Here is a 23098-nt window from a genome sequence, read left to right as displayed (position 1 = left end):
AATTAATGTTAATCTACAAAAGTAAGTGACATGGTCAATAGATTTTGTAGTTTTGCCAAAACATAAGCAATCAGGTCACAATCTTCCTCCAAGATAATGAGCATATTGCACCAAGTACAGAATCCTGGGCTACAAACTTGAGATGTTTAAGCCAGAGGGATATCCTTAAAAAGCTATTTAGCTGTAGTAAATATAAAGCAGGAATTGGGGGGGGAGAGATGTGTAAAAAATGTGCTGAAAATTCTCATAGTAACAGGTAGAAATTTATTTGTAATTTCTAGTTGTTTTCAAGTTTATGTCTATGTTTTATCAATTTAGGAAAATGTGATTTATTATAATCAGGCTATGATAAAATACAATGTACTAAGAAATAAAATCAGTAATGCTTCTCTGAGAAAATCCTGGACTCTGTCACGATTCCACAGTAATAAATCTAAAATAGTAAATTCTCACAATCTTTTCTAACCTCTATACACACAAATGTGAAAGCAATTAATATTTCACTGAAAAACTATCAGTTTCTCCATTACTAATTTTCAGTCCAGCAAAGCCTAGATATGGTCTGAACTAAACAACTGACTCTATAAATTATTTTCCCCAAGGCCATTTGTTCACACGGTGTTCACATTTGAACTGTTGAAAACTAGAGACTAAAATTTTTGACACACATGGTAGACAGCCTTTGATTTAGTTTCATCTGGCTTTATGAGAAACAATAGGTAACATAGTTTATTTATAGAAAAACTCATGCTTCAAGTCTTCTGCTGTAATTTTCAGAAAAACCACCAGATGGAAGTATTACTCTATGAAAAAGTAATTCCTTCCTGAAAGTAGTTTCTCCTTTTCAAGAGCAAGGAGTTAGTTTCTACATGGAAACAGCGGCATAAAAGTTTGCAAGAAGACTTTTGATTCCAAAAGTGAGATATAAATTTAAATACTTAAAATGTAAACAAATATACACGGATTTTTAAAATGGAAATACAGTGGAAAAAATATTTTTCTTCATTGAAACAGTAAACAAAAATTTGCTTCCTAAGGGCTATGACATTAAAATAATTTTTGCTACAATTTCTACCCTCTGGTCACATGGTTCTGAGGTCCAAAAACAGCATACTGCCTTTCAACTAAGTAAACAACAAACAACTTTCCATATTTTACTTGGGTCCTCGAAATTCCAGCAATATGAGGGGAGACACTTTTCCTTACACACAATTTCATTCTCCTTTAACCTGCAAGGTAAGAGACATCTACATATTCAATAAACTTAAATGAGACCTACCATGTTAGGCACTGGAAAGACTGAGATGAGACAGTTCTTACCATTAAGAGAACTTCTAGCCTGGTATGGAGATGGTTCACGTCAACCAATAAATACCATTCTGTACTATATTTAAGATAATGGATCCAAGTGTATGAGGAGCACTGAAGATACAACCAAGTTTGTTTGGTACAGTAATAGCAGAACATTCAGAAGAAAGCATAGTTGAACTAGTTATTTAGGAAAGAGTAAACAGGCAGAAGGGGTGTCACTTTAATTGCTTATAAACTTCTTGCAGGTACTGTTTATTTTTTCCAGAATACCTACCATAGTACCTTTTATAGGTGGCTACTTAACAAATACTTGAAAAGTAGATGAATAAATGACTGAATCTGGGGGGCAATCGTGGGCCTATGTTTTTAATTATATTTTGATTAGCCTTTCAAGATGAATACCTAGTCAACACTGCTTGCTATTAAGCAAGACATAGTTCTGGCTGGAGATAAAAGCAAACAGCCTGAATCTAGGCTACTCTAATGGTATATAGGTTTATTAGAATGTCTTTACCTTAGATCAGGGGTGGGGAACCTTTTTTCTGCCAAGGGTCAGTTGGATATTTACAACATCATTCATGGGCCATACAAAATTATCAACTTAAAAATTAGCTATGAAAAAAGCTCCTAGATTTATTGAATTTCACGTCCTGCCTGCAGTTGCCTTGGCAGGGTTAGAGCACGTGATTTCGCTGGCTGTACCCCTGCCTTCTATATTAGAAGAATAAAGTATTTATTTTTATTTATTCTTAGTAGGACTAAGAACAAGTAAGGAATATCTTACATGCAACCATAGAATGATCTCTAGGATATAGTTAGGAAAAAAACAGATACAAAAGAATGTTTATATTCTGCTTCCTTTATATAAGAAGGGGAAAACATTCATACATATTTGCTTATACCTTAAAAAAGCAAGAATAATAGCATAAACCAACAATTAAGTTAAAAATTCCACCTACAGAGGGAGACAGGGAGGGAGGGAAGAGAGTAGAGGAAACATGGATTGAAATAAGTTGTCAGTTTTTGAACCATGTCAATGATTTATATAATTTATTTAAAAAGAAAATCCTAAAAGTTGAAAGAAAAATATATAGAGATTCAGCAGGGTGGGGTGGGGGTGGGGAAATCTATAGTCCAACAAAATTTTGAGTTCAAATAGGTGAAAAGTCTCTTCCTAATAAAGTAAATCTATTTCAGTCCATCCTGCAAATGTTCTTTCTAGAATAAAAGTCTGATCATGGCATAACTTTCTTTTACAAATCCATAGTGTTTCTATAACAAAGTTCAAACACCTATGAGGCCTTTCAGGAATTTGTCTCTGCCAGTTTTCCCCTAAATCCTTAGTTCTAGCAATGGCAAACGACTTGTAATTCTGAGAGCCAGTTTCTTGTTCCACTTCCTGCTTGTGCACAACTAACCGCCCCCCCCCCCCCCACGCACTATATAGTTCTTACTTGAGCCTCACCTCATGGGTATTTCTCCAGTAAATATCTCCTGACTCCATTCTCAACCCAACATTAAATTAGATAGCCTTCCTTAGCACTCCCAAAACATCCTATCCATACTACTATCTATACACATCACATGGTGAAAACACTATGTAATAACCCCTATAAGTTTGTTTTCTTTTGTTTTTTGGTATTCTACACCTTTGATACTCTACCATGTTTCTGGAGTTTGGGGATTTTTACTTGTTGCCCTTTGTATACTGTGTACTACATAAAGAGCTCAATATATGTCTGATGGGTGGATGGATGTATATATAAACAAACAAATCAGATATATATGACTACACATTTTTGTATAAAATTCACAAATATAATTTGGCACTAAGAAATCTTTCTGAGCTTCCGCTAACACTTTATTTTGGTAATAACCAATATCACTGATCTTTTATACAATGTAAGTATCTGTATATCATTTAAGAGTTATTCTTATTAATTATATTAAATCTCACTGGCACAATAGTAATAAAGTGGTAGATTATTAAAAACAATGGATTTTCTTCCTCACCTTTTGCAGTTTAACAAAAGAAAACCCACCATCATATTTATGAGCACTTGAATAAAATTATAGTTTGTTTTCAAGTCTCACTAAAAACTCATGGATCTGAAATTATTTGATGAGTTTTAATCCACTGTCAGTATCATTGCTAATGTCCAAATTATTCCATCTTTAGTTAACAGGAAACCCTTTACTAGTTCCAGAATTCTTTTGACAAGACCTCAAGTAGATTTGACAGTAGATTTCTGGTCCCACAAGATAAATAAACCAGACTCATCTTATATATTTCTTGCCTCAAACTATAAATCAGCCATTTCATCAAGAAGTCCGGTTTCTATTTAAAATGGAAATAAAAATGTAATCGGAGTACTAGATGAGCCTATTACTACTGGATTGATCGTTTTAAAGATTTTTTTTTAATAGAATAAGCTAAGATGTATATATTTTTAGAGACAATGCATTAAGACTTTATACTAATATTTCCAATTCAAACTCAGGTTTTTTAAATTCTTTGATTTTATATTTATTATAGCATCATTTGGGTTGAGCTTCTTGTTCCAAAAAACACTAATAATAAACTTACTACAAATATAATAATAAAATTATTTGCTTTACCTTAGTATATGTGTAACAGTTTCAAAATAACAATGCATTACTAATAATATGATTACTAAGTGTTAAGATTTCTTTACAATTCTTTTTATTTTCCTTTTTTTCAATACAAGCAAATTATGAATGAGAATGTTTATATCCCCCTTTCATATACAATCATATTTACACTCATATAAATATGCTACAGACGGTCCCCAACTTACAATGGTTTGACTTACAATTTTTCAACTTGACTATGGTGCAAAAGTGATAAGCATTCAGAAGAAACTGTACTTTTTATTTTTTAAAAAATATGTTTTTATTGATTTCAGAGAGAGGAAGGGAGAGGGAGAGACAGAAACATCAATTAGAGAGTCATTGATCTGGTGCTTCCTATACGTCCCCTGATGGAGATACAGCCAGTAACCCAGGCATGTGCCCTGACCAGGAATCAAACCTCGATCTCCTGGATCATAAGTCACTGCTCAACCACTGAGCCAAGCCAGGTGGGCTACTTTGAATTTTGATCTTTTCCAGGACTAGCAATATGTGGTACAATACTCTCTTGTGATACTGGGCAGGGGCAGTGACATGATATTGCCCAAATGTAGGCTAATGTAAGTGTTCTGAGCATGTTTAAGGTATTCTAAAAACATTTCAACTTACGATATTTTCAACTTACAATGGGTTTATCGGGATGAAACCCTATCATAAGTTGAGGAGTGTTTGTATACATACGTTGTTTCCTGGAGATCATTTCACAGTAGTAGATATATTCCCCATTCCTTTATGCAAGTATGTATACTCCATTTTGTAGACACAACAGTTTCAACTTGTACCTTAAAGATAAACATGTTGTTTCCAATCCTTTGATATTACGAAAGTGATACCAAAAAAAAAAAGGACCTTTGCATATATATTTTTTTGTGTATTTATGGTACAGTATCTTTTGATTTACTATTTATCAATAAATGTAAACACATTTCCTTCGAAGTTTTAAATTTATAATCACTTTGGCACCCCGATCTTGATTTCTATATATTATTCTATACTTAAATAAACTAGAAGTCCTTTGAGAAATGACAGCTTCTCAGTCTGGGACAGGGAAGGTGCAAGATGAACCTGAACAATTTTGCTGTACCAAAAAGCAAAATACTCTAAAAAAAAAAAAAAATTGGGTATGTCAAAAGGACAAAGGAAGAAAACAGAACAAAAACAGGACATAGGAGCCAACCTGAAGAGGCTTCCATTGGTCAAATCTGATCTGAGCATCAAAATAGACAGCAAAGGATTGCTACCTAGTAAATAAATCAAGATTTCTCAAGTCCATGCTGATGACAGGTAGTTGGGTGAATAGGTAGGTAGGTTGATAGGTAGGTAAGTGGACTGACAGACAGGAGGATTCTTACAGAGCTCTGAATGCAAACTGATAAATGTGAACAGGGTAGTAGCATTAGAAAATTACCATTTTGAAATTATCATAGAAAGTACTGGTTTAGCCAAGAATCAACAGGAAATGCTAAATTTAAGAGAGTTTCATGATATTTGCATAGTCTCAAAGTATCTTCCCCTCAATTGCTTATCAGCTATAATGGTTAAATTAGAAACTATAGTGAAAAAACCAGATGCTACTTTGTGCTTGTGATCTAAACTAATATCGACAACAGGGACAGGCAAATATGAGGCTCCAGATATACCCTTAAGAAAGACCTATCATCACTTTCACAGTATTCCAGCCAGGATGCACAGGGTAGGGGGATACATAACTTGGATCTAATCACAAATGACCACAAGACAAACCCAAACTGAGAAATAGTCTATAAAATGACTAGCCGATGGCCTTGAAAATGCTAATGCCACGAGGGGCAAAGAAAGAGAAACTGTTCCAGATTAAAAACATTTTTAGAGATGAAAAGGACAGGACAGTCAAATGCAGTAATGTAATCTTAGACTGGATCTTGTACTGAAAGATGTGGGATGACTGACCAAACTGGAATACAAACTAAAGAAAGATGAAAGTATTGTATCAACGTAAATTTTCCTGAATTTAATAACCATTCAGGGCTTATGTAAGGGAATACTTTTGTTCTTAGAAAACATATACCCATGTATTAATGTACAAAGGGACATGATTTTTGTAACCTACTCTAAAATAATTCAGGAAAAATCTGTATTACATTTATGTTGTGTATATTAGATATATATAGAGAGAGAGAATAACAGGAAAATGTGGCAAAAATGTAAAAATTAGTGAATCTGGGCAAAAGGTATATAAAAAAATTCTTGCAAAGAACTTACATGCATAGCCCATGGGCAGAAACAATAGTGTGGTTGGTGAAGGCCTGGGGAGGGGGGAGAGGGGGGTCAACGGGGGGAAAAAGGGGGACATCTGTAATACTTTCAACAATAAAGATGTACTTTTAAAAATTCTTGGTACATCTCTTGCAACCTTTCTGAAATTGGAAATTAATTAAAAATAAAAATGTTAATAAAAAAAAATTGTTTCCAATACAAGCTTTTTTCATTAATATTCAATATTTTGAAATCTTATTTGCAGATAACAACAGGTACAAAGATGAGAAAATTTAAAAGCCACTGATATGAAAAATAATTTAAAAATTTACTATATAATCAGTCGATAAAATGATGAAAATAGACTGATAAAAGTATAAAAACTGCACAAGGCGTTTCTTTAAGGGACCTGGAAAGGTAGAAATGTTAAGGAAGGGAAACTGAAGACCAATTGTATTTAACAGCTGCCTTAGAAACTGCCAATTGCCTAACTCAGCATGTCATCATCTTTTCCTTAATAAAAGAAATTCCAATGTTATGGTCACCCAGTATAAAAGAATGTATAGCAAAAACTCCCTGCAACTAAGTGTTCTATTAGTCCAAGTTCAAATAAGATATAAGCAGAAATGTTGAGTTATACTTAGCAGAAGACTGGTTCAATGGGGGCTGACTAAATAGGCAATACTTCCTTTTTTGCCATACTGATTTGCCTTCAAAGTTCGCAGCTGACAGAAGAAAAAGATGGGAAAAGTGCTCAAAGTTTACATCTGCACAGGTTCTTCTAGCATAGAGGCCAATATTTTTTCCCAATATTCTCATGGTTATTATAAGCCAATGTTGTTAATAACCTGAGTGGCCAGAAAAAATTAATATTCTGTTCAATAAGACATGTAATCGATTTTAAAATTGTTTTTTCAAGTAAAATTTTAGGTGCTTTATAAGTGCAGCTAATGTCAATTGTTTACTTCCTCATGAATTCCATGTAACTAAAATGTTACAATTCTGTATCTATGGATTAGATTGGAGAAATACTTTTCAAACTCTAAACCAACATCAAGATAACCCAAATCCCTCTCCAACTTTTTAACTGCATATGCCTTGGCCACATCCTATAATCTGTGAAGCCAGCAGCCCTAAAATTGATCTTGAGAGTTTTAATGGCTTACCTTTGTTTCTAGGATAAAATGACTAAAATCTGAAATATAGGAGTTCAATACTGATAGCTATTAGATATAAAAAAATACATCTTTTTCCTGAGTTCAAGATCAGAATCATTATATCAAAGTTTGGTTTAGGTGCTTTTTAGACTGTCATAAGTATAAATATATAAAATGTCTATGAATAAAATCTACAGATATACTAAAATTTCAATACAGATCTTTTAAAAATTTTATACTTTTATCTTAAAATATGTTTTTATTGATTTTAGAGAGGAAGGGAGAGGGACAGGGAGAGAGAAACAGATTAGAGAAACATTAATCGGCTATCTCCTGCAAGCCCACTACTGGGGATGGAGACTGCAACCTGGGCACATGGCCCGACCAGGAATCGAACTGGGGACCTCTTGATTCAAGGGTCGACATTCAACCACTGAGGCACACTGGCCAGGCTCAAAACAAATTTTTTAATATGAAAAGACAGACATGGCAATTACTAACTGGTGCTATGTGTCAGACATTGGGTTCTCTTTAATTCTTTCCTTTTCATACAATAAACAAATAAACAGGCTCAGAGAAGGCTAAGGAAAGAAAATAAATACCAATACTATAAGTGTACAAATTATGAATACATACGAAGAACTGAAAGAAAATTCAGAAAAATGAATAACCTCAAGGGTTAGAGCTTACTTCCCTGAAAGTGACAAATAATTGTATTTGAGCCCCAGTGTTTTGAGGTCTCTAGTATGCATATATGCACCTTAATTGGTTCCCAATATACTAAAATAATTTCTGTGTAATAAACTTTTGAAAGAACAAGTTTTGTGCATATATAATTTGAATTCATTTGCTCATCTCTTCAACTAAACAAGTATTGCACAAGAGTTCCTATAGTAGGAACAAAATGCCACGGGAAATGTAAAACATGAGAATCAACAATATAAAGATGGATCAATTCCTGTTTGAGGAACTGGAGTTGAGGGAAATCAATCAGGAGCAAGGCTTTATGGAGGGAGCGATTTCAGAGTTTAGTATTGGTAGCATATATACCCCATACTTTTCCTCTCAGAAGCAACTGATAAAACTTCCTACTCTTTAGGATTACTCAAAAATATCTTATCCTGCATGTAACTTTCTCCAATTTTTCCAGGCACAGGTCACACTGTTCGCAATACTTTGTTCCTATTACTAATTCCCTCACAATATTACAATTATTTTTATAGCTATGTCTCTCTTCTACCTACATCCTGAAATTCATTAAGTCAAGGCCTCCATTTTAGTTATTTTTATAGACCACTATTTATTTTAACAGAACTAGAAAAACAATATAGAATAGGCATTGAGTAAATAATAACAATTTTAAAAAATGAATTAGTGGCCAAAGGCAATGGCTTTCAAACTTTTTGAACCATGACTTATATAACAAATATTTATATCATGATGAAGTACATACGTATGTGCATATGCAAACATAATAAAAGTCTGATGAAATAATACTCTACAACAACACTGCATTTCTATTCTAGTTTACATTATTTCTTTCACTTAAAAATATCTGATCATGATCCTCTAATGTGTTGCAACTCACTGTTTAAAATATATTAGCCTAGAACGAGTCGTTTAGAAAATGAGGATTCACCTAGATGATGATCAAGAGCTGACTACCTTTAAATTCTGTAAAATTATATTGTATTAAAATTCGTTATCCATTTTATCTTTTACTACGAACCATAAAATAACTATTAAAGATTTGAGAAAAATCCGGGAAGTATCTTTCCACCTGTATGATTCTGAAAACTAGTTAATGCCACTGCTTTTAGGAACTGAACAACAAATACAATAGTTCCTTTTAGTATTCTGAATTACCAATCCAAGACAAAATCCTATTATAAACATTCTTAAAGTACAGTACAATTCTATCACCTTAAAGTCTCTAACTAAATAAATGAGAATAAAGCTGCTAGAAACAGATGCTAGAAAGGGTAACATTTAGCATGACTGTTTGGATTTAGTCATGTTGAATCTGAGTTAAAGACAGTAAATTCCAAAGTTTCTATAGTAAGCATTCAGGAATCAGATGATAAATAAGGCCTGCATATATATACTTGAATGTCACTAAATAATAGTTCCATAAAATACATCAAATTTGTTATATTATTAACAACATGATAAATCTCAAATCATAAAATTTATAATTATAACAGGTAGGTAAAGCTTGATAATGATTATTTTTTCCTCGTTGGTATCCCCTAGAACGTGGAAATCCAACACATAGAAATTATACAATGTCTCAAAATAATCTTTAAAATAATTGAGTAGGATGGATTAGTAGGAGGTAGAAATTAGAAATTACACTAGATTGGCCATGAGATGGAATATGCTGAAGCTAGGTGATATGCACACCAGAGTTCATTTTACTGTTATCACTATTTTTGCATATGCTTGAAATTATCAACAATTTTTAAGTTAGCACAAATAAAATATGTGTCTACATTTAAAAGTTCAATTTTTAAAAGATTATCCATTTATATGCGCCCTGGCTGGTGTGGCTCAGTTGGTTGGAACATTGTCCCATAAACTGAAAGGTCTCGGGTTCAACTGCCAGTCAGGGCACATACCCTAGGCTGTGGGTTCGGTCCCTGGTTGAGGTGTGTATGAGAGGCAACCAATAGGTGTTTCTCACATCCATGTTTCTCTCTCCTTCTCCCTTCCTCTCTCTAAAATTAATAAACATATCTTTGGGTGAGGATTAAAACACACACGCACACACACCCCCCCCCACCCCACCCCCAGCCAGTTTGGCTTGCTAGAACGCCGGCCTGCGGACTGAAGGGACCCGGATTTCATTCCAGCCAAGGGCATGTACCTTGGTTGCAGGCTCGATCCCAGGCCCCTGTCAGGGCAAGTGCAGGAGGCAACCAATTGATGTGTCTCTCTCACTCACATCCATGTTTCCCTCCCTCCCTCCCTCCCTCCCTCCCTCCCTCCCTCCCTCCCTCCCTCCCTCCCTCCCTCCCTCCCTCCCTCCCTCCTTCTCTTTCTCCCTTCCACTCTCTCTGAAAAGCAATGGGAAAAATATCCCCGGATGAGGACTCAAATATATATACATAAGTGTGTGCATATATGTATACATGTGCTTTTAAATTACTTTAAGGAATACCATCACAAAAAGCCCCCACAAAATTTCCAGCACTACATGCTTTGCTTTCTAACAAAATTATTTGTAATTTGGTGTTTCATCACAGTCTGCATATACCCATGGGAGTGTGTTACACAAAAGAACCACCTCCATCTACTATGAGTCATACTGCAAAAAAAATTTAATCAATGTAGTATAATATGACTGGGATAAGCTACTGTGTACTAAGCCAATCCTTTGGTCTAAAATATACACTAAAACTGGAACAAAGAAAAGATTTATATTTTTAGTACTTGTATACAGCTAGTTGTAATTCTTATAGTATTTCCTTTCAGATCAAACTTCCTCTTATTAATGAATTCAGAATTTAGTCAAAGAACTGGAAATATTGCAGTAGTTGCATAAAATCGCAATAATCATATTATAATCTACCTCAAGCACAAAAACTAGAATAGACTTCCTTGAGGGAATTTAGAATGTAACTCCATTCTTCTCCAATGGCCCCATTTCTTTACGTAAAAACTGTTCAGAACAGTATTGCCTTCTAACATCATTTTTCCTGGGTATAAAAAGTACTTTTTGCCTAAGCCAGTCAAAATACCTCACCTTATAAAAGCTACATTGCCCGGGCTTTTAACACACACCAAATTTAAGATTACCAGAGTTTTGTTTTAAATTTATCTTTATTGTTGAAAGTATTACAGATGCCCCCCCCCCCCCATTGACTCACTCCACCCTACTCCCACCTCCTACCCAGGCTTTCACTGCACTATTGTCAGTGTCAATGGGTTATGTATATATGCATATAAGTTCTTTGATTAATCTCTCCCCCCTTTCCCCTCTGATATACGTCAGTCTGTTGCCTGCATCAGTATCTCTAAGTCTATTTTGTTTGTCAGTTTATTTGTTCTTTAGATTCCACTTGTGATATTGTGATACTTGTCTTTCTCTGACTGGCTTATTTCACTTAGCATAATACTCTACAGGTCCCTCCATGCTGTCTCAAAGGGTAAGCAATTCTTCTTTTTTATAACTGTATAGTATTCCATCGTATAAATATACCAGTTTTTTTTATCCACTCATCTACTAATGGCACTTGGGCAGTTTCCAGATCTTAGCTATTATAAATAATGCTGCTATGAAGATTACCAGGGTTTTAAATGATCTCACAAAAATTTTTTTAAATTTCATTTTGATACTGAGCTTGATGCAGAAATTAACCATCTGTCTTATAATCTAACTTCTCTGTCTCCTACATTTTAACTGCTGTGGACTGTATCTCTCTGTATTTACCATATGCACCTGAAACTACAAATATTTAAGGCTTAAGTCTCTTTCTTGATTGTAAATTTTAGAAAAGAATCTCAAATTTTAGCATTTCAGGATATCTACAGCTTAGAAGTTGCTCAATGACCTAAATCTGATTTTTCAACCAGTGTGCCACAGGAATTTAAAAAATATGCAAATACCTATTTAGTCAGGGGAAATGGCTGCTTTTCCCTTAGACTGTCAAATTAAACATGACAACAGCCAATACAACAATAGCTGTCCAGTGTAAATGAATCAAAATTATACTTTTGGGGGGAGTCAGATTGGCAAAAAATATCTTTTTTGGTGTGGTGCAGAATTTTAGTAATTAGTTTATAAGATGAAAAGGGTAGAAAATCACTGATCTAAATTAAATAACTACCTAAAGACACAGAACTTTATTTATGAAAGCAGCAACAGGAGATATAAAAAAGAGCTAATGGGAATGGTTTTTATTAAGAAAAGAGCTCCCCACTATTTTTGTACTTTATGCCTCAATGATAACTAAATCTCAATCTATCCTCACTAAAAAAACTTTCAAATGTAGTTTAACATTTACTTAAAGTTGACTTTTTGACTAAGCAGTCATGTTGCATCACAGTGACACATAACATATTCCTAAATATAAACAGTAATGTTCTCATTCATACAGAAGAACTTGATTCTGGAACAACAGATCCTAAGGTCTTTCCCTAAAACCAATGGTTCTGACCAGTCCATTCACATGGGTAATACAGTCGTACGGGTATCTCTCAATACATGCAGCATATATTCAGCTATGCTTCCTTTTTCTTCTTTCTCAGCCTGGGACCAAACCATAAAAAAACTTCAGCATAACACTGAATAAATCTCAGGTTAAAGAACTACAAAGCTAGGATATTCAATACATTCTTTTTATTAGGGAACTTGCACTTCTTTATTGGGGGACTATGACTGTTAAAACATTTTTCTCCATCAAGCTTCTGAATACTTATCATTTGTTTTTCCTTTCTTTACAAACTACATCATTTTTCATCATTATCAAGATTACAAAAGTTAAAGAGCTCCATAAAAACTTCCCATATAGCCTGTTACATGACTCCAGTAATGAGCCCAATTCCATTTTCTTTCACCTCACTTGCATACCTATATGGCCCCATAAATGTGAATATACTTTCTTGATTATGTATTTAAACTGGCTCCTCTATTATAACCTCTAAATCATAATCATCTTTCTTCAAGTTAATTTATAATTTTAAAACAAGGCAAGATACTGAATGACTCCAGGTGAATAGCTTCATATCCATGCATATGAATTTAGTATGTATACAAATTTCCTGAGAATCTAATTAAAATGAAAATTGTGATTCCAAAGATCTGGAACACACAGGGGAATTTTTTAGGGTGAGGAATCTTTCTATACAGTACTTGGGTGAAGGATAAATGATTCCAAGTATTTGTCAAAATCCGTAAAACTCTTATTTCAGAGAGTAAATGTAATACAAGCAAGTTTAAAAAACGTCAATCCATGTGAGTGAGGATCCCGGGATGGAAGAATACAACAGGTAACAAATGAATCTAACTTCACTGCAAATTTATGATTTAACCATAATAAAGGGGGAAAGAGGGGAAGCTAACTTGAGTAATTTGGGGAAACCGTTTTATAACTAGACACTGTAAGGCTAAGTGTAATAGCAACTGTTAACTGTACATAAACATTGTATTCTAGTTGGTAAATTTGTTTCTTCTGGGATTACTGCTTAAAAATTCTGAAACTGCTTTACTTGTATACTGAGGTTCAAGTGCATGATGGTGGACTGTGGGAGTCAGGTTTTCTTCCGTTGGAAAAGGAAATTATAAAAAAGCTAGAAAGGAAGGTTAGGATGAATCCTGTAGAAAAGGATTAGAGTTGGAGACATCAATACAAACTAATGTTTACGTTATACAGATGGACAGATACAGAAACTATAAATATGTAGATATACATAGTTTCATATATATATACCTATGTTACCTAGCTGTCTGCTCTGCCTGCTAAGAGAGCCAAGAGGCAGTGACACCTGAATAGCAACATACCCAGCACCAAAACCTTGGTTTCTAATACCCTTTTCTCCAACGAAAGGAATCAAGTTTCTTTGGAGAAATGGCTGATTATAAGGCAAAAGGATGGGAGTGAGTAAAATGATAGAGAAGCCAAGTTCTGAAAGAGAACTCCCAATGGGCAAGCCTAAAACAATGTGAGCAACAAAATAATTTACTGTATTACAACTCAAAGTATAAAATACATATACATAAGTTCATGCTTATATAAATGAATGATTGAATAAATGGAGAAATGACTTCTTTACAGAATTCCATTTAATATATGTAATATGCCCTCCCAGCAGAGGATGTAACTTAATTCCCACCCCCTACCCCCACCCTCCTGAGTAAGCTAGACACAGTGACATGCTTCAAAAGAATACGGGGGAAAGCCTGAGGGTGGGATAGATGTGGGCTGGAGGGGATCAGTGGGGATAAAAAAGGGACATCTGTAATATTTTCAACAATAAAGATAAACATTAAAAAGAAGAAAAAAAAGAATATGGAATGGAAAAGGAAACACAGTAATTTTATAGTGGAAAAATGTGGCAAATACTACCTTGGCCAAGTGATGAAGGTTAACATCATCAGTAATGCCATGTGGATGTTATGCTCCCCATACAATATGAAAAGAAGAGCACTATTTCTCTGTGGTAGTCTTTCTAAAAACTGATAACCCTAGCTTATCCTAATAAAAACATCAGACATTCAAATCTGGGGACATACTACAGGCTACCTGGCGAGTAATTCTCAAGACTGTTAAGGAAATCAAGAAGACTTCGAAACTCTCACAGACCAGAGGGTACTGGGGAGAGTTAACAACTAAATACAACATGGTACCCTGGATTGAATCCCGGAACAGAAAGAGCATGTTAATGGAAAAACCAATGAAATCCAAGTAAAGTCTGGAATTTAGTTAATAGTTTTTTCAAAAAGATTTTTAAATATGGCCAGAAATCAGGATTCCCCTCTGGCAAGTGGGAATCATCAACACTGCATACACCACAGGAGTTTTGTGAAGATGAACTGTGATTAATTCATGTAATACACCATGCACTGTGTGTATTATGCCTGGCTCAGTCAGAGGAAGAGCTCAATAATTACTGGTTGCCCTTATTGTTGTTTCTTGAGAAATAAAGTATACCCAGCCTATTGCTGGCATGGGGTTTCCAAAAAATAAAAAGCATGTGTAATAACAACAGCATCAATAACAACAACAAAAAATAGCAAGGTGCTTAATGACTCTAGGCAAAGAGCTGCATATAAATTTAATAAGAAAACAAATCACTTAGGGATCTATTTAAAATGAAGATTCTGATCAATTAAGTCTGAGGTGGGGCACAAGGTTGTATATTTCAAACACGCTCCTCCTAGGTGATGCCAATGCTGCTGGGTCCAAGGACCACAGCTAGAGCTGCAACTTTTCTATTTTTGTACATTTAAAATTTTTTGTTCAACAGAAAGTTTTCTCCATCTATTCTTTCTTTATCTATTCACCGCAAAGAAGTACCCTTATTTTTGCCCAGCTGGACATGGCTCAGCAGTTGAGCATCAACCTACGATCCAGAAGATCAAAGCTGGATTCCCGGTCAGGGAACATGCCCGGGTTGTGGGTTCAATCTCCAGCAGGGGGGCATGCAGAAGGCAGTCAATCAATGACTCTCATCATTGATGTCTCTCCCTCTCTTTCCCTCTCCCTTCCTCTCTCTGAAATCAATAAAGATATATTTTAAAAAAAAAAGTACCCATATTTTTAAACACAGAACTGTACCGGATGTAACCTACCAGTCATCAAGACCTTAAATAAGCAACTACTTAGGCAATATTAAAAACACATTAATGTTTGCCCCACATTCTCTCATGCCTATGTAGATAAAAGTAATGCCTTTGAGAGTCAAGACATATATAATTCTCTTATCCTTACCAGTTAAAAGTTAAGTCTGAATAGTTTATGGTAACTTAGACTAACCACAATCCTAGCAAGTTCTGTGAAAATTTTAACTTAGTAATTTCTAAATTAAATTTTGAGTTTTGAGTTTTCAAAGCCTAAGAAATGATCTTAGGTGATCTTAGATTCAGTACACATAATATTTGAGGAAAGAAAAAATTAATAGGAAAAGATGCAGAAAGCACTTACTGAACTGAGAAATTAACAAAATATGGTATGAAAAAGTCATCCTTTCCTGCAATTAACGACATCACAGGAAACTTTAAAAAGCAGTTTCTTTAACTCAATGATTTCTAGCCATTCTTGCTCTGGAATTTCACATTTTCTTATCTTCCTTAAAATAATTCTTAGTACAAATTTTTGAAATTTAAAAATGAACTTTTTTTTAAAAAACTCTGAGGTAACTGCAAGGTAAGCTCAGGAAACACCATTTTAATTGGCATTGGCTTTAAAAATTGTTCAAATTCATTTAGTAAAAGAAGCTAATTCTTATGGCAAGAAATCTTTCTAGTATGTGCATACATAAATGCAGTGTTTCCATAAATGGCATACCATAGTAGTATTCAACATAAAACTGTATTATCACAGAGTAAGTTTGAAACTGTTAAATGGTGAAAAATGTGGTGAAAATGTGTTCAATTTAACCTTTACTTGGTGTTCCTTAAATTTAACAGGTCATTTAAACTATAGGGCTTCTCAAAATCATTAAAAAGTATTTTAAAGACTGAATTTCTATAAAGGAGATTTTCATTTAGAATATTTCCATTTATCCAATTTCCTACTCACTGACTACCCAAAGCATTTTAAAAGTTAAGATCTAAAGATTTCTTGAAGCGTAAAACAGTAATTAAAATATTTTCTATAAGCCAAGGAAACATAAGTGCAACAGAGTTCCTCTAAGTAAATATAAAATTTATACACACATATATTTAGAACACATACATATATTAAATTAAGACTGTTAAGACTATAAAAGTTATAATCAAAAAAAGAAAAGAATTCTAAGAATCAGGCCAACAAAGCTCAATTGCCAGCTATAGATTAATTCTAAATGATTAAGAACATTATTGCATATCACCAATAATTTCTCTCTCTATAAGAACTTTCAAATAAATTCTCAAGTTTACATGGACAAACTTACATTATTAAAAATTTAATCCACAGGCAAGCAGTTTCTTCTGAGTATTAAGCATGTGCAGCAATCATTTGAAAATTAGCAAAATGTGATTACATATTTCTGGTCTTTACTCATAAATCTATTTCTGAAGTTAATCATCATTCAAGTTAACTTAAAAATAATAAATGTCTAACTAGGATTAGAAAAACTTGGTTGCAAATGACAACATAAACTCACACAGCTGGAAATCGATGTTTTGAAATCTTCCAATAGTATCTTTAGAAAGCTTAACTTCAATGATATAGTAAACTTTGTGTTGAGTTGAAACTGATGTACAGGTGCATCCTGACCCACATTTCTTAGTAAATAAGTTTCAAAATTGACAGTTATAGCACAGCCAAAGACACATTTTCTTGTATGTATTCTTCCTTTCAGTAAATCGTTATAAAGAGCTTTCTACACGGAAAGTATAAAAAAAAATTCTTTTAGTAGAATGCTTATTATACTAACCCAAAATGCCAAATGACCTTTCTTAATTCTATTTCATTGTATAAACTTCCACAAAGGGGGGGGGGAATCTGAAGCAAAAATACATTTAAAAATTCTAGCCAATAAAAAGCAAATTTACAATGTATGTAAATTTTTCAAGCAGAGTATATTTCTCCTCTCATCACTCTATATTAATATTCATAGTTAGGGTAACTTCTGTTTTTTTTTGCAAGAAAATCCCTGTATCTATAAAGGTCACCTCCTCACTTTTTTAACTAGACACAATCTCCCTTCTCTATACTGCCCTGTTATGAAAGCTTGGGGTGAGAAAGGGGGGAAAGAACCTGAGGGTTAGTAACAATGACAGTAGAGCAAAGGAAAAGGATAGCATAACAGCAATAAGGAAGAAAATGAAAGTAAAAAAGAAGCAGGTCTTCCTGATAAACACCAAGGCAGTTGTAAGAACTAGGTATCTAATACTTCTCAGGACATAAAACCTGTATGGGTAAAATAATGACACAGAATAACCAGAGAATATGCTTTGCAATTATTTTAAATAAGTATGCATTGTAAAATATTACTTTAAATAAATTGATTTCTTGGGGTTTAATTTCTTTCCCCTGTACTATCACATTTCACTTACTACTGTACTCACTCCTTTGCTTTAGATATGGCAGCAAAATACATAAAAGATTACTGGAACAAGTTAGACTATAACAGAATATAATCTCTTGCTCTCAAGAGTCTTATTTCCTATTTTGTGGGTAGTTTGGTTCCTGTTTCCTCTAGATATAACCATCTCATTGCTCACTAATGATTAAGAGAAAGTGGACAATGTGATTCTCCTATTCACTTGCTACAGTCAGTATACCTGTAGAGATTGAATCAAAGCTGAGATTGAAGTCTTGTAATTTAGCCTCTCAACTGATGATTCTAGACAAACTATTGTCTAAAACATTATTATAGTTTGTAAATTAAGTGGTAAGATGAAACTTCAAAATCATTTACTTCAACTCTTCTTGTTTTACAGTTGAGAAATCATTCAGAGAACTAGTTAGTGCAAAGATGGTGTGTCAACTCAGGTTTTATAACTCCTAGGCCAGTACCTGTTCAACGAAATAATGCTGCTTTCCATAGCTGCTCCTTTTTCACTATGATGTTCTTGTTATCCAGTCGGCCTGTGAAAGCTGATGAACTCAAGAATAGCCAACAAGACCAAAAAATCCCAAGTCTCAGGTCAAATGCCTAAACCACTGTTTCACTGTCTATCCAACATTTTTTCTGAAATTCTACTAGCTGCCAAAACTGCCTGTTTCTTGTCCATCACTGTAATTAATGTTTCAGTTATGTAATATCCTATATGTTACTACATGGCATACATAAAACATGATGCCAATTATAATAAATATAGAGAGCACAGTATATCAGGAACTATTTTAAGCCCTTTACATGTAGCATCTCAATCCTTAAATAATATAAATAATACTGCAATTCCCATTTTATAAGTGCAAAAATCAAAACCTCAGAAATTAAATAATTTGCCCTAATTCACACAGCTACTAAGTAGAATTGGGGTAAGATATCAGGATAAGTCAGGCAACCTGACTCCAATGTCCATATTCCCGATCTCCACATATAATAAATGAACAATAACTACATGGATTGTATTATTGTGCAGATAACTCAACTTTGAGGCTGATGGAAGAATTAAAAGACGCTTTGTATTAGAAAAGGCTTCTTACAAATTAAAATAGCTTAGTATGGCTTATTACCATAAACCATTATCTTCTTTGCAAAGACATAGCTCAAGTAATAACCTTCAACTTATTCATATATAATTACAACTCAAATGTGAAAGAAAATGGGGTGAGGGGGCAGGGAGAAGAGAAGTATTGCAGCAACACTTTTAACAAAATCCAGATCAGCATTGTCCAGAACTTTTTGCAGTGATAGAAATGTTTTCTGTCTGTGCTGTCCATCATGATAGCCACTAGCCACAAATGACTAGTATTGGAAATGTGTCTAGTGTGATTAACTGAATTTTTACTATTTCATAATTTTAATTTAAAGACCCACACATGGCTAATGAATACTATATATTGGACAGCACAGGTAAAGAAAACAAAATGCCAGAAAAATATAAATACAGACATTCTTACTGCTTTTATTTGGAGAGTGCATTAACAGTCAAATGAATTTAAATGTCTTTTTTTTACTTGCGTTAGCTTTAATTATTAACCCAAAACTTTCCGTAAATTCTGTGTGTATCTCAATGGGAAAAAAAATAATTAAAATCTGTTACCAAAAAGCTTCATATAGCCCGGCCACTGTGGCCCAATGGTTGAACCGGGAGGTCATGGTTCAATTCCTGGTCAGGGCACCTGAAGGGGTTTCAGGCTCCATCCCCAGTAGCGGGCATGCAGGAGGCAGTCGGTCAATGACTATATCTCATCATTGATGTTTCTCTCTCTTCCCCCCTCCCTTCCTCATATTATAAAAAAAATTTTTTTTTAAAGCTTCATTAATTAGAAACTTCTGCTCTTTGGATAGCTAAGAGAAAGAATCTGAATCTGAAAACTCTGCACCTATTAGAAAAAGTAAAAATAATCACAAAAGTTTTCAATTCTCTTTATAAATTCTTGATAAGTGCTTACCTTGATTCTCCACTACTGTTTCTAACACTTTCTTCATCACTGTGTCCATTCATTGTAAATATCAACAAGTTTTAAAATGGAATATAAATCTTCCCAGTTTAAAAGATGAATATAAATACTGACTCCTTGAATATCAAAAATTCAGATGAATTTTCTTCCAACAGTCACAGGTTTCCTGGGACCCTTTTTGATTCACCTAAAAAAACACATTAAGAAAGTAAGAAAATTTCTCTAAGGGGAAAAACATTAAAAAGTCTATTTAGAACTTACACAAATCTAAGCCACTTAGATTAGAGGGGGTACAGAAGGAGTAGGGGTCTTTTATTCAAAATACCTAGGCTTCTATTAGCTACATTCCTAACTCTTAACTAGAAATTTAGCACACCATTTCTTACTTTTGACAGAAATGAAAATATCTGTGGAGTGATAAAACTTTTAGACTAATTGCAACTGTATAGCAATATATATGTAATAGATAACGAAAGCAAAGTGGTAGTATGTAACATATACATACACACAAAGAACAGAAAATGGAGTCTTATTAAATTCTTGGTCAAGCAAATTGAGGGGGAAAAGGTTACCTTGAATCAAGCACTAATACCTATCACCCAGAACTTCATATACTGGAGTGAGGGAGTTCTGAAAATGCTCACATAAAAGCAGAATAAAAGGGTATTAAAGGATATCATATAATCCTAATAAAAATGTATAGGTCAAAATAAGTATGTTCGTTCACAAGTAAACCGATAGTGGACTGAAAAAAAGAAAAAATCCAGTTTGTACTTGCAGAGATTCCATTTTTTAAAAAAGGTAATAAAATATATACTATTTATTTTTTAAATAAGGAGTCTGGGGCAAAAATTATGGATCAAGACACTGTACTTCCACCTTTCAAGATACCAGCACAGCACTGGAGAGTCACCTACAAGCCATCCACGAATAAACAAAGGAGATCTCTGGCAGGGGAGGGAGAGGAAGAAGCGGGGGAAGGAGACGTCAGATCCTTCCCCAGCCAGAAAAGTACCGAGACAGCAGACTGAGAGCAGAGCTGTCCTCCGACCTCAGCAAAGAGAATTCACTCCTACGATTATTTCCACTCCACAAAAAATGGGGGGAAATAGGCCGCTGCCAATTCAATCATAGCAAACTCTGAGTCTAGATCAGGATTTTAATTCTCCAGAGACTACAGTCCAGTAGACTCTGCCAGAACTTGGTTATCCAAAAAGTAACTATTCCCCGAAACATTTATTCCTGATGTTAAACATTCATTCCAGCTATTCAAAAAGCTTTACTATTACAGCAGTCTTAAAAATCTAGGTACTCTTAACAAACTGCCTTTCCCGAGAAGTCTCTCTTCGTAGAGAAAGTTCACTCCTCTTTCCGTTCTTTCCTTTTCACCTTCCTTTCGCCCCTCAAAATGGCTTTCTTTGTACACTGTAACTTCCTTTTCCCCCTCATCTTCCATCTGAGTAAGTCCTCTTTCCGAGACCCTTCTCACAGCCGCAAGTCCTGAAGCTCCGAGCGCACGCAGCTCTCTCCAGCCTCGCAAGGGTCTTAACAATGACTCTTCCCTAAGTCGTTAAACCTTTTCAGTCCTCGCCTATGCCCTGTCTTTTAACAGTGGCGTTGCTTCTGCTAAGTTTTCGAAGCAGCACTCTGCAGGAGACTGGCGACCTCCCTCCTCCTACATCTCTCCATCGCCGCAGCGCTATCAGCCTCCCACAGGAACGTTCCCACCCCGCTCTCCGCCCCCGCCCGCGGGCCTCCCAAGGCCTCCGACACCGTCCCGGAGTCTCTCTTCCCGCCTCAAACTTCCCGCAGACCCGCCCCGCGCCGTCCCAGGCTCGTCCCGGCCGCCGCCCCCTCCCCCTCACCGCCGCTCCCCACGTGCAGCGAGCCCTGGCCAAGGTGGGACCTACGCACCAGCCAAAAGCTCGCTGCTTGAGCCTCGCAGCTCTTCCCTCGCGGCGCCGCCAACCCCACGCCCAGGAGGCCGGGGAGACACCACCACCAGCCGCCTGCCCGTCCGGCGCGAGGATGCGCCCCGCGCCGCCGGCCTGCGCTCGTCCCTTACACGCCCCCTGCACGCCGACCCCGTCCGCCGCGGCCCTCGAAAAGCCGACCGGCCTTTGCCCGGCGTCCGGCCCCTGGGCCGCCGCCCGGGCACCGCGCCGCCTCCGCCCTCCGCCTGCCCGGTGCCCGTCCTCCCCGCCACATCCTGACCCGCCCGCCGCTCCCTTTCTTACCGGCTGGCGTGCAGGATTCGCGGGGCGGAGAGAGACGACTCGGATCGGCGGTCTCCCCCGCGCCCGGGCCCGCGGTCCGTTCAGCCGAGTGAGTCCTCAAGCTCCGGGCGTCTCGGGGTAGGCAGGAGTCCGAGAAGGGGAGGGGGAAGGGGAAGGACGCGGCGGGGAAGGGGAAGCCCCGGCCCGCGGCACCAATGCGCGACCCCCTACGGAGCGGATCCAACAATCAATTCATTATTGAAGCACCAACGACGAGGGCAGCTAGAGCGAGAAGTAATCAGCCGTCGTCGTCGCCGCCGCGGCCACGCGCGCGCTCCCGCTCCCGCCGCTTATCGACTCTCAGCAGCCGCCATGACGCCGAGAGAGCGAGAGCGCAACCGTCTCGGTTGTAGCCGCCGCCGCCGCCACCGAGGTCGCCGTCGCCTCCGCCTCCCGCGCGACGTAAGCTCCTCTGCTCACTCCCCTTCCCCACTCGGCGCGAGGCAGGCTGGCGGGCGAGCGGGCGCGAGCACGCCGAACTCTTTCCGACTGGCGCGCAGGCGGTGGGAGGAACTACGTTGTGCAATCGTAGGGCGTAGGAAGAGCGCGATTGGTTCTGAGTCCGGGCGGCGTGCGAGTGCGCGCACGCGCGCGGGTGGGAGCGCGCACGCTGCCTGCGCCAAGGCCTCCGGACTCTGACCGCGGCCGCGGGCCGCTGATCCTTGCTTCGGCGCCCTCCCTTAGCGGCCTTGAGTTGGGTTCCGGGAAGTGGGAGCTGCGGGCTCGCTCCTTGCGGGTATGG

General features: G+C 36.6%; 1 protein-coding gene across 1 annotated transcript in view; it reads right to left on the bottom strand.

Moving 5' to 3' along the window:
• CHD1 (chromodomain helicase DNA binding protein 1) overlaps positions 1–22848 on the bottom strand; it is a 72606-nt gene extending 49758 nt beyond the window's left edge. The window contains exons 1-2 of the mRNA XM_081133117.1: positions 22318–22848; positions 20072–20267 (exon numbers count right to left, since the gene is read on the bottom strand). Of these exons, the coding sequence (XP_080989243.1) occupies positions 20072–20124 (53 nt within the window). The 5' untranslated portion in view covers positions 20125–20267; positions 22318–22848. The remainder of the gene's footprint in view (positions 1–20071; positions 20268–22317) is intronic.
• Positions 22849–23098: the final 250 nt, after the last annotated feature.

This window comes from Miniopterus schreibersii (genome assembly GCF_964146895.1).
Source record: "Miniopterus schreibersii genome assembly, chromosome: 3".
NCBI classification, from domain to species: domain Eukaryota; kingdom Metazoa; phylum Chordata; class Mammalia; order Chiroptera; family Miniopteridae; genus Miniopterus; species Miniopterus schreibersii.
Note: the sequence above shows the minus strand (reverse complement) of the source record. Positions and strands in the feature narration are given on the sequence as shown.